Source organism: Pelodiscus sinensis, chromosome 1 (genome assembly GCF_049634645.1).
Source record: "Pelodiscus sinensis isolate JC-2024 chromosome 1, ASM4963464v1, whole genome shotgun sequence".
Lineage (NCBI taxonomy): Eukaryota > Metazoa > Chordata > Testudines > Trionychidae > Pelodiscus > Pelodiscus sinensis.
Window position 1 is genome coordinate 142,338,781 of NC_134711.1, and position 12,177 is coordinate 142,350,957.

A 12,177-nucleotide genomic window follows, 5' to 3' on the forward strand; every position below is an offset into this window, starting at 1 on the left:
TCCCTACTCCACTCCCGCGTCCTCCACCACCTCTCCCCCTTCTCCCGGCCCAGCTGGGATTTAAAGATCCGCGCCAGCGTTCCGACCTGGTGACGTCGGTCGTCGCGCACGTTAGCTCCGCCCCTTCTTCCATTCCCTGCCTCTCTGCTGGCAGCGTCTTTTGCTCGCCGCTCGTCAGCTGGGGGGCGGCGGCAGAGCAAGCGCCGCACTTCATTCTTACTCCTCGGGTCATCCCGAGGAGTGTTAGGGCGACCGCAGGTTCAGTGCGGGGTGGGTCCGCGTCCGCGGGGTGGAGGCGGCCCACTCCGTCACAATGGGCAAACACAGAAATGCCATCAATCGGTTGCCGAAAAGCTGCCATTGCCGTGAGGTAGACTTTGAGTGACAATAAAGCTAATCCTGTTTGTTTCAGTTCCAGTACATATTACAATATGGTGTGGATGGGAGTCTCTTGAGGGTTGATATGATGCTCGGAACACCAACAGGTGAATCTTTGCCATTTTGCGAGGTAAGTAGCTCTTGTGTTCTGCCTTCTACTGTGTATCAGTACGTTTTTGACGTGAACGGAGCATAGGGTCTCAGAAGCATTTAACCAGCTAAGTACCATGCGGTCAGGTGTAGGGTGTGTAGCTAAGGGTGTAGAAGACAACCATGGTCTTGAGAGATTAGATCCGGGAGCAGTGGGAACTGAGGAGGAGGATACAGGGACAATTGTAGAAGAAGTAGAAACAAGTGTTGTCTTGCCAGTGCTGGAGCGACCAGTATCACCATGGCCCTGTCTAGTTTGATCTTCTGAAGGACTCTTAGGATAAGAGGTGTGGGTGGAAAGGCATACATGAGACACTCGCGCCAGTTGAGGAGAAAGCATCTCCTACAGAGTGGCGGCTGAGACCCGCTCTGGAACAATAGAGGAGACATTTCCTGTTGTTGTAAGTGGCTAAGAGATCTATGAGTGGAGTCCCCTACCAATAGGAAAGAGAGTGGAGGACTCTGTGGTGAAGCTCCCACTCGTGGCCTAGCGCAAAGTTCCTGCTGAGGGAATCCGCTGTAGTATTGTTAATGCCACGTAAATAGGATGCCATAAGAGTGATGCTGGTGGCAACGAACCGGTTCCAGAGTCAGACTGCCTCTGCACATAGGGATCGGGAGCGTGCGCCTCCCTGACGATTTATATAATTCATCATTGCCACATTGTCCATAAGGATCTTCACTGTGCAGTTGTGAATTTGGCTGTGGAAATGCCTGCAGGCGTTGGCAACTGCCCTGAGCTCTAGAAGGTTTATGTGAAGCAGCGTTTCCTAGGGCGACCACTGACCTTGGATGGATACTTCGCCCATGTGTGCACTCCCCAGCCCATGAGGGAAGCGTCCATGGTAATAAGATATCGAGGTTGTGGTTGGTGGAAGGGAATTCCCGATAACATGTTCTTGTCTATGGTCCACCACGCAAGGGAGGCGTGGACTCTGGATGGAACAACCACTATTCTGTGCACGTCATGTGATGTGCAATTGTGAACCGTGGCTAGCCAGTATTGCAAGGTGCAGAAGTGTAACCTGGCATGGGGAACTATGTATGTTGTAGCTGCCATGTGACCCATGATCTTGAGACCTGTGAGCACCTGTACTGTACACTTGCAGCAGAAAGTGTCTATTAATCCTTGTATCGTCCAAAATCTGTTGATGGGTAAGAATGTTCTTGCTGTGATGGCATCGAGTCGAGCTCCGATGAATTCCAAATCTTGTGTGGGTTGTAGTGTCGACTTGTCCTCATTGACAAGCAGGCCTAATAAATGAAACGTTTGTCTGGTGATGTCAAGCATTCGGGATACCTCCACTGAGGATCAACCCTTTAGGAGGCAATCATCCAAATAGGTAAATATGACAACCCCTCTGCACTGAAGGTGAATGGCCACTACTGAGAGTGTCTTTGTAAACACCCTGGGGGCAGCGGAGAGTCTGAATGGTAGGATGCGGTACTGGAAGTGATCTGTACCGACAGTGAAGCGGCGAAATCGTCTGTGCGTGGGATGAATGGTAACGTGAAAGTATGCGTCCTGGAGGTGCAGAGCAGCAAAACAATCGTTTTGATCCAGGGATGGTATTATATATACCAGGGTTACTATCTTGAATCATTGCTTTCAAAGATACTTGTTCAGATGCCTGAGATCCAATATCGGTCTCCATCCTCCCGTTTTCTTCTGCACCAGAAAATAATGGGAGTAAAACCATTTCCCTCTGAACTGGTCTGGCACCCTTTCCACCGCACCTATGTGGAGTAGGTGGTCGATCTCAGTGCAGAGTAAGTCTTCGTGAGAGGGGTCCCTGAAGAGGGACAGGGTTAGTAGAGCTTGGATTATCTCCAAAACCCACTTGTAGGTGGTGATGTTGGCCTACTGATGGTAGAATGGCTGCAGGCGATGATGAAACAAGCGGGAGGGGACGTTAGTTTGGTAAGAACGTGTGATCATTTGCTTGCTATCAACCAAGGAGTCAAACCTGCTGCTTGGCATTGGGTTGATTCTGCGAGCGGTTGTTTTGGTTATGATGTCTACGTGGTCTGTGGCGTTGGCGTGACTGGTCAAAGGACCACTGCTGTTGCTGCAACTGCTGTCTATTGTGTGTATAATCATCACACCTCTTAAAGGGGGTGTACTGCTTTCTCCTATAGGGTGGGTGTACATCTCCAGAATTCGAAGGGTTGATCTGGAGTCTTTACTAGAATGAAGGATAGTTTCTTGTCTTTTCTTCAAACAGATTATCTTTTTCAAATGGTAAATCCTCTACTTTTGTTTGCAGTTCCTTGGGGACTCCCGCAGACTGAAGGTACAAGGCTCTTCTCATTACCACGGCAGTGGCTGTAGTTCGAGCCATGGCATCCACTATGTCCATTGCTATTTGCAAACTAGCTCTGGCAGAAGCATAGCCTTCTTGGACGACTGATTTTAAGATGGGCTTCTTGGGTTCAGGTATGTAGGGATAAACTGAGGCAAGCCATGGTATGTTGCTAAGAATTCTCATTCATATCCTAAATTTGAGGCCTGGGAACACACAGAACAAGCAGCTACCGTGACCCTGGTCACCCTGGCAACTACATTCCAAGAGAGCCTTATCAGACTGGCTGGTGCCTAAAACAAACCACGCAAAAGTTGCTTTCACTGTCTGCTTTATCCCTAGAAAATAAGCTTGGATCCCAAGGGCTGCGCCAACCCAAGGCAATATCACCCCTGCAGTAGACGTATCGTATTTCCAGCTGACAAAGTTACCATCGACATGCCTTTGTTTATGTTGGCTCATTTAGCTTGTTAGGAATGATTACCTGTATTATTGATAACATGTTTAATTGGCAATGGGCGGAGATACCGTGTAACCCTGTAGTTCATTGGCTTATGTGCTCATTATGCCTTGCTGCCAGAACCTATGAAATTGTTTTCACTCCGCCCATTTGTTGCCTATATAATCCAATGCATGTTTTGATTAAGTCAGTGCTATCCAGGTTAGCCCCTGGGTGGTACTCCATCAGCGCTGGTGTACAATAAATCCTCAGCTTGTTTTCACCTGCATCCAGAATGTCCAGAATTATTCCCTACAAGTTAGCACCTCCATTAACGCTGTGAGTTTAATGTAGTTATTGAAATTATGGTTCGATAAGTGAGTCAAATAGTTGGCTATTCTAAGAAGCAGCATAGAAGATGTACAGACTTTCCTCTCTTTTAAAAAGATCTTGAAATTGCCTGAGGTCATTAAGGGGGGAAATGTCCCCTGGAATGACCACTTCGTCTGGTGATGATGATGATTGGTCGGCAGGAGATACCTCAGGGTGTTGCACCTCCGCTATAGTGGGATGCTCCTCCTCTGGCTCAGATTGGGGAGGGTGTGGGGACACCGGTCCTTGGTCTAAGAGAGGTGGATTGGGCACAGTTGAGTGTCTGGAGGATGAATATTCTGCAATGGATCTTGGGGCCCATCTAGAGGCATAATGGTAGGAATGGCAGTGTGATGAATAGCCTCTGCGATGATCGCGTCTGTCAGCGGTCGTGATGGTAATATGAAGAGCGGGAAGGGGAACATCCATAAATGTATGATCTATTATACTCTCCCCAATAAGTAGACCTTGGTGACCAAGGTGACAGTGATGGGGAATAAGACCTCCGTGGTGGTGGCGAAGGAGAAGCAGAGAAACAGTGGTGATAGTAACAAAGCCGCTCCCTAAGTGGAGTAAGAAAGGGAGATGGCAATCGTTCCGAGGATGTATAGTGCCTGACTGGTGGAGGTGATCGCCTCAGTGACTGAGGTGGAAGTGAAAGTGATACTGCCAGCGAAAAGGTTGGAGGCAGGGAGCATGATATCGGGCTCCGGTGCCGATATGTTTTTGCGCGGGCCTTCCTGAGTGCCACACGCTCCGGAGCCGGGGCCACCAAGGCAGCGGTCGGCGCCGCCTAGGTCAGCATCAAGGCCAGTGCAGCTTGAGTCAGTGCCGCATGATCTGGTTGCCGTGCCGGTCGCTCCAGCACCGAGGCTGGTGCCAACAAAGGCTCGGTGCACATCAGTGCTGCCTGTGTAGGCGATTCAGTCAGTATCCACATGGAGACAGTCAGTGCTGCAGCCAATTGTCGGTGCCGCAGAATGGCGTGCGGACGGCACCGTCATATTTGCTTTCCTTGTCTTGAAGACTGCCATCGCAGTGGCATGGGTAGTAGATATACCCACTTATCCCGGTTTGCTCCCTACACTCAATCTGCCATGTGAAGTAGCAGGCAGAGAACGGATTGGAGAGAGTTTACTCTTCCTCGGAGGAGCCGCGGTCGGGGATGAAGCCCTATGCTTTTGAGCCTGCTGCGATGATTGAGGGGGGGGGAAGCTGATCCTTCAGGCTGGAGAGCTTTATCAAAGATGATCATGCAGAGCCTCATCTCCCTATCTCGATGAGCTCTAGCTGTGAGCTTAGAGCAATGAGGGTACTTCTGCGGAACATGACCCTCACCCAAACAACATATGCAGACTGAGTGGCTGTCTGAGGCGGGAATGGCCTCGCGGCAGGCCTCACATTTCTTAAAGCCTGGAGATCCTGACATTCTGTTAAGTCTTTGTTTTCTAACTTCTTTTTTCTCTCTCTTTCTCTCTTTTTTTTGAAAAAGGGGGACACTAACTATATACAACAAGGGGTACAGGAGTTAAAAAGGAATATAACTGACAGTAAAGGTAATAGATTCTTGTGGGTTTTTTTTTTAAACTAGTAAACAGCAAACAATGGTAACGGCAGAAGGAACTATATAACGGAACTACTAAAGAACAATCAAAGACTTTGAATTCTCTCACGAACGAGTCGAGTTGAAGAGAGCAGTTCACTCCGTCTGCAGCCTGAGGTGTTTGAGAGGAACTGGCTAGATCCAGACCACATGGTGCAAAAGAGCGCGAATGCCGCGAGACGCCCTCTGCGCATGCGCAGTCCAGCCAACTACCGCTTTGAAAATCTCCAATCTGTGGCGCCAGGGCAAGCCCAGCACCTACAGTGGAGCACCCACGGGGACATCACTCGAAGAATACTATGTTCTATTGAAACAAAGAGAAAACTAAGGTCACCATGTAATTACCCATGTTGAAATTTGGTCAGTATAAGAAGGGTCTAACACTTTTGCTATTTCAAGAATTAACATGGTATCTTTGATTACAAATAATAAGGACATGAGGTCTGCATTTCATTCAACTATTAGTACCTCTTAAAGCAATGTTTCTGAAAGTGTTCCACGGAATCACTCTTAGAAACACACTAACTGGCTTCCCCGGTTTGTTTATTTACTGGCGCTGCTTCCATTGGCTCCATTTTGTCCTCTGCAGCCAAGGGGAGCTGCGGTAAGTGGTGGCCTGGCCCACTCTGCTTCCCGCAGCTCCCCTTGGCTGCAAGGGATGTAATGGAGTGAATGGGAGCCGCGAGGCTCCATGGCCACGGCACCAGTAAATAAACAAACTGGGGCAGCCAGTTAATGTGTTTCTGAGAGTGATTCCGCAGAACACTTTCAGAAACACTGTCTTAAAGCATAGTACCCCAGCTCCAGGATAACCCAGGAGAATAATCACAATTACCAAAATATATTTTACTACTGAAAAGCACTGAATTTTCAGAAATTCTCGATCCTAAATGATGAAAGACAAAATCACATAGCATCTGATGCCTGCCCCATACCTGTCATGGGATCAAACAGCTGATTGGCCTCCAAGTCTGTGAAGGTGCTAAAACAAATAGGGCATTTGAAGGAGGCACGATTGGTGGAGTCTCTCTCGTCTGTCTCAATTCTCCTCCTCATGTGGTCCAGTTTGTATTTCACCACATTGACCAGCAGGCGATAGTTGATGAAGTAGTAGTTGTGCCTGGTGGTTTTGCCATCTGGAGCTGTCTCCACTCTCATCCTGCATTTGATGAACTTGTCCCCCTTGAGGGTGTTGAGAACTGCTCGCAGTTGCTTCCGATCAAACTTCAGCAGCTCTAACATGTCCTCCTCCTTTACACAGGGATTCCGGATGAGGATGTCCAAAGCCAAAGCATGTTCAATGCCATAAAAACCACGCACCACATACTTGGCAAGGCGTTTCAGAGCTGCTGGGACCTCAGTGAGGACGTCCGGGTCCGTCATATCAGGTATGACACTGCAGCTTCATGTATACTACAGGGAAAAGATGGACAATAAATTATTTTTCCTCACTTAAGCCAGTGATCATAGTGGATCACTTTTGATCCAGGTTATCAAAACCTAAAAAGGAAGGACCACTAAAGACAACAGCTTTTCATTTCTCCTTCCCTCAATATAATCTAACTGTTGTTAACCGCACCAAACAATTAGCCAGCACATTGTTTTCATTGCAAAATGGTGAAAATGTTGGTGATATTTTTCTGCTCTGATGAAGCTGTAACATTAAACATCTCTTGCCTTTGAGCTCTTATAGAGCTACATCATCAACTGAGACTTACAACTAGGAAGCAAGAAGCAAATGTCTACAATGAGAGATATGACACAGAAATAAGTGAGTTTGACATTTAGGGAGTTTTACGAGGGAGTTCTCCAGATGAAAAAGAGGAGCAACAACAAGATGCTTGAGGAAAGATTCTTATTGCCTGTTTGTGTGCCTACCTGAAGTTTATAGTGTGGTCTAGCTGGGGCATTATATGCTGAGCCTAAGGTCTGCCTGGCAAAGCTAAGAGCTTTTTAACAAGGCTTTGCCCTCTAATCCCTTTAAGATCTGTAAACCAAGGGGTGGGGATACTCTGTGCCTTGACTCGGGGAAACCAGTGCTTCTGGTCCAGTAGGACAGCATGGTGGGGCACCCCAGAGGGCAGAAAGGCTGGCTCAGTGACATGACCAGCACACCAGCTGACAGTCCCAGAGGGACTCCTGTGATCAAACCTGTCACAGGGACTTTAGTTATTAGGCAGAGGCCATTAATAGTACTGGGGGATCTGATTATTAAAAATAGGTTTGTGATGACCATGAGAAATGCATGGTGAATTGCTTAACGGTACAAAGGTTGCAGATCTCTCAAGATACCTGGACAGACTTATGTGCAGTGCTGGAGAGGATGTGGTTCATGTAGGTACTAATGACATAGGGAAAAGTAGGAGAAAGGTACCAAAGGCCAAATTTAGGTTGCTAGATAGGAGATTAAAGTCCAGGGGCTCCATGGTAGTATTCTCTGAAATGCTTCTAGTTCCACCACCAAGGCCAGTTAGACAGGCAGAATGGCAGGGCTTCAATGCAGATGAGACAAGGGTGTATGAAGGAGGGTTTTAGATTTATTAGGAACTGTAGAACCATTTGGGACAGAGGAGCCTATCCAGGAAAGATAAACCACCAAAACCAAATCATTGGCAAGTAAAATTAGAGAAGGTCACAGCAAAGGGCTGGGGGAAAGCTGACAGGTGCAGAAGAGCATGCAGTTTGGACAGAAAAATCCCGTAGCAGAGCAATTCTTTAAAGGGATCTGCTATATCCTACTAACAAAGGGAGGATAGATGCTGATGAAGTGCTAATAGGGAGAAGGGGGATTGGGTGACAGCAAGGAGAGGAAGTGTTTGGCTCTGGGGAAAGGAAGGGGAGGGGGATTGGGTTGCACATAGCGTCCCAGCCAGCTCATTGAAAAGCCAGCCGCTCAGCACACGTGCCCCAGCAGCTGGAGGGAGACGCACGGCTGTAACAGTGGCTCGGGGACCCGAGCATAAGGTGGAGGGGGATTGGGTTGGGAGTATGCCCCCTTATAGTAGCTCCTGGTACTCCGGCATATCCAATAATCCGGCACCACCTAGGTCCCAAAGGTGCCGGATTATCGGAAGTCTACTGTACTGACCACATGACCAGATTGGTGATGGTGACTCTGAAATATGCAGGGAGATTGGAGATAAAAATAAAAAGACTCAATAATAATGGGGGATTTCAACTATCCCCTACTGACTGGTTATGTGTCACCTCAGAAGAGGACGCAGAGATAAAATTTTTAGACACCATTAATGACTGCTTCTTTGAGCAGCTAGCCCTGAAATCTAAAAAGGAAGAGGCAATTTTTGATTTAGTTCTAAGTAGAGCATAGGATCTGGCCCAAGAGGTGAAAAAAAGCTGTACAGCTTGGTAATAGCAACCATACTGTAATTAAAATGTATACATCCCCTGGGGAGATACCAAAGAAACCCACCAGAGCAGCATTTAACTTCAAGAAGGAGAACCAAACAAAAATGAGCAAGCTAGTTAAATGGAGAGTGAAAGGAACAATCTCAAGAATGAAATTCCTGTAAGCTGCATGAAAACTTTTTTTAAAATTCCATAAATCCTCAACTTAAATGTATGCCCCAAATTAAAAAAAAAAAAAAGCAAGATGACAAAAAAGGCTAAACAACAACAGAATAAGAGAGGCAGTTAAGAGACAAAAAGGCATCCTTTATGAACTGGAAGTCAAATCCTACTAAGAAAAATAGAAAGTTGTATAAACTCTGGCAAGTCAAGTGTAAAAGTATAATTAGGCAAGTCACAAAAGAATTTGAAGAGCAACTAACAAAACAGGGATGTTAAATTTTGATTAATTAGCTAATCAAGTAGTCAATAAGGGATGGTGCACCGGCTATCCCCCTGAGCCTCTGCCTTTGAAATTTACAAGAGCTGCCCATGGTTCTTGTACTTTTCAAAGGCAGCGGCTCAGAAGGGAATCCATGCAAGGGGCCAAAACAGTCCCTGCTTGTATGGGGTCCCAGGCAGCTCTTGTATATTTCAAAGGCAGAGGCACAGCTGCCTGCGGCTCTTTTACATTTCAAGGGAGAGGTGCAGCGGTCAGGACCCTGCATGAGCGGGGACTGATTTAGTCTCCGCTTGTGCCATTTCCCTTTTTGTGCCTCTGCCTCTCCTATGCACCCACATGGAGATGGTGCTGGGGGAGTGACTCGACTACCTGATAAGTCTAGGGTTATCGGGTAGTCGACTAGTCGTTTATATCCCTATAACAAAACAGACACAAAACTAACGGCAGAATTTTTGAAAATACATCAGATGCAGAAAATACATCAGATGCAGAAAGCCTGTGAACCAATCAGAGGGGCCAATGGACAATTGAAATGCTGAAGATGCACTCAGGGAGGACAAGACAAAACACAGAGAAGCTAAATGAATTATACGCATTAATCTACACTGTAGAGGATGTGAGGGAGATTTCTACACCTCAGCCATTCTTTTTAGGTAACAAATCTGTGGAACTGTCTCAGATTGAGATATCAATGTAGGAGGCTTCACTGATAAATGGCAATCAGTCACTTTAACAAAATAAACAGTTTTGGAACAAGAGGAAAGTTCCTCTTTTGAATCATTAACTAATTAAAAGATAGGAAACAAAAAGTAAGGAATAACGGTCAGTTTTCAGACTAGAGAGAATAAATTATGGGTGCCTCTGGGACCTATACTAGGACCAATACTGTTCAATGTATTTGTAGGTAATCTGTAGGGCTGTAAATTAATTGCAATTAACTTAAGTGATTAATTCAAAACAAACACTTCACAAATTAATCGTGATTAATTGAAGTTTAAATAATTCACTGTGAAACAAAATACTAATTTAATTTCTCTTATAAATATTTTGGATGTTTCTTTACATTTTCAAATATTGATTTCAATCACAAAATCTAATGCAGTGTACAGTACTCACTTGATATTTTTATTACAAATATTTGGCACTGTAGAAAAAAAAAGTAGTATTTTTCAATTGACCTCATACAAATGACCTATACTGCAATCTCTATTCTGAAAATGCAATGTAGAAATGTAGAGTTTGCTTTGGTTACATAAGGGCATTCCAAAACAAAAGAATATAAAACTTTAGAGCCTACAAGTCTATTCAGTCCTACTCCTTAGCCAATTGCACAGCTAAGACAAACAAGTTGTTATATTTATGGGATACATTGCTGCAGGCTTCTTATATATATTGCCAGTTTTCACCCTCAGGTGACAGTCTCAAGATAATTTGGTAATCAGCACTGCAAAGTAAATAAGTTTTATGTTGTTTTATAGTTGAGTGCAGTTATGTTAAAAAAAAAATCTACATTTGTAAATTGTACACTCTTTCTTCCCCCTTGCTGTAGCCCCAGGATTGGAGGACCTCACAACCCCTTTTCATAGAAGCTAGGGCTAGAGGTGGGCTCACAAATATATTGGGCACCAGGCCCACAGAGCATTAATCTGGCCTTGCTCATAAAGAGTTGTTCTTTCCCTCAAAAACTGCTTTCCAGCTAATAGCTGTTCATTAACTTAATTAGGATATGTCTCTGTGCGCGCGCGCGCACACACACACACACACACACACACACACACCCCACACACACACAACCACAGGATCCATCTGCCCCACACACACTGGGGATTGGAGTCATTATGGGCCCCTTCCCAGTGTGGGCCAAGTATGACTGCATCACAGTAAACCTGGTACTGTTTTTGACATGTATTTTCCTAATCCCAGGCAATTTAAATTAGGCATTTCACCATCTGTAGACAGTTTTACCTGTCTTGGTGTTCACTTCCATGAGTCTTCCCTCTCACCTTCCACTTGCTGAGTCGTTAGACCACAAGTAAAGGATGGGTAGGAAATATAGAGGAAGAAAGACTGCACTACTATCCTGTCTTGTCACCACTATGACAAACATCTACTCTCCCAAAGCATGAGTTCCAGAACTCCCATTATTCATAACTGACAGGGAGCACAATCATCCCTGGTAGCAAGAAAACCTTCAGTGTTCTTCATCTATCTAAGCATGGTAATGAGCCATCCCTGTGCAATCATCAAGCCCTGCCTGTGACTCAGCAGCTGCTGAATCACTGTCAGCTGAGACTGGTTAGGATTTTGCTAGCAATCATTTATATAACATGTTCCATAGCCCAAGACAAACCTGCAAACAAAGAGTTCTTGGTGCCTGACCCATGTACAGACCCTTCTATCCTTAGTGACAGATGCCTTTCTTTCATTTCCAACTCAAGCTTTGCTTTTTTTCAATCCCCTTTCAATCTCTCTACTGCAGCTAAAAATTATGCTCCTCTTAGTACTTTAGCTGATGACCTTGGTGGCTGGATTATTAGACTTTTATTGGTACAGCTCATAATAAAGAAGTTAAAATTGCTCTATTGCTCCATCCTTCTCCTCTGTGTTTGCAGGATTAAAAAAACCTTCCCTGCACTCGCCTTCCCTGCTTTTTTCCTGACTCCTGGCTATATCCTATCCTCAGCTTGGATACCAAATACCCCCCAATGTGAATGGGTTGCAGACTGCAAATGACAGAGAGAAGTCAGCATTTGGATATATATCTCCAACTCCTCTGTGAAAAGTAAATGCATGCCATAAAAATCAATGGTTAACTCTCCACATCCCACATAAAAAAGTACTACACTTAGTAAACTTTTAGAAGTGTCCTCTTTCTAACATATTTTATCTCCACTACTTGAGTCTTTGTATAAATGGGCCATCAGTGTTATTAACACCATATAGATTTGATATGATCTTAGCAGGTCTACTGGGCACTTAAAAACACTCCATCTAGACCAGAGCACTCACCATTAATAACACAGTATAGCTAAATTAGAGTTCAAAGGAAAACTTTGAAAATTTTCCCCAGTCAAACTGAACCAGCATTAACAATGATGTAGACACAGAACTTTGGGATTTTGTC

At 45.3% G+C, this 12,177-nt stretch overlaps 1 protein-coding gene across 1 annotated transcript in view; it reads right to left on the minus strand.

Annotated features, from left to right (window-relative positions):
• The window catches only part of GTF2E1 (general transcription factor IIE subunit 1), a 100,295-nt gene that overhangs the window by 67,018 nt on the left and 21,100 nt on the right, over positions 1–12,177 (minus strand). Inside the window, exon 2 of the mRNA XM_006132906.2 lies at positions 6,181–6,658. Within this exon, the coding sequence (XP_006132968.1) occupies positions 6,181–6,628 (448 nt within the window). The 5' untranslated portion in view covers positions 6,629–6,658. The remainder of the gene's footprint in view (positions 1–6,180; positions 6,659–12,177) is intronic.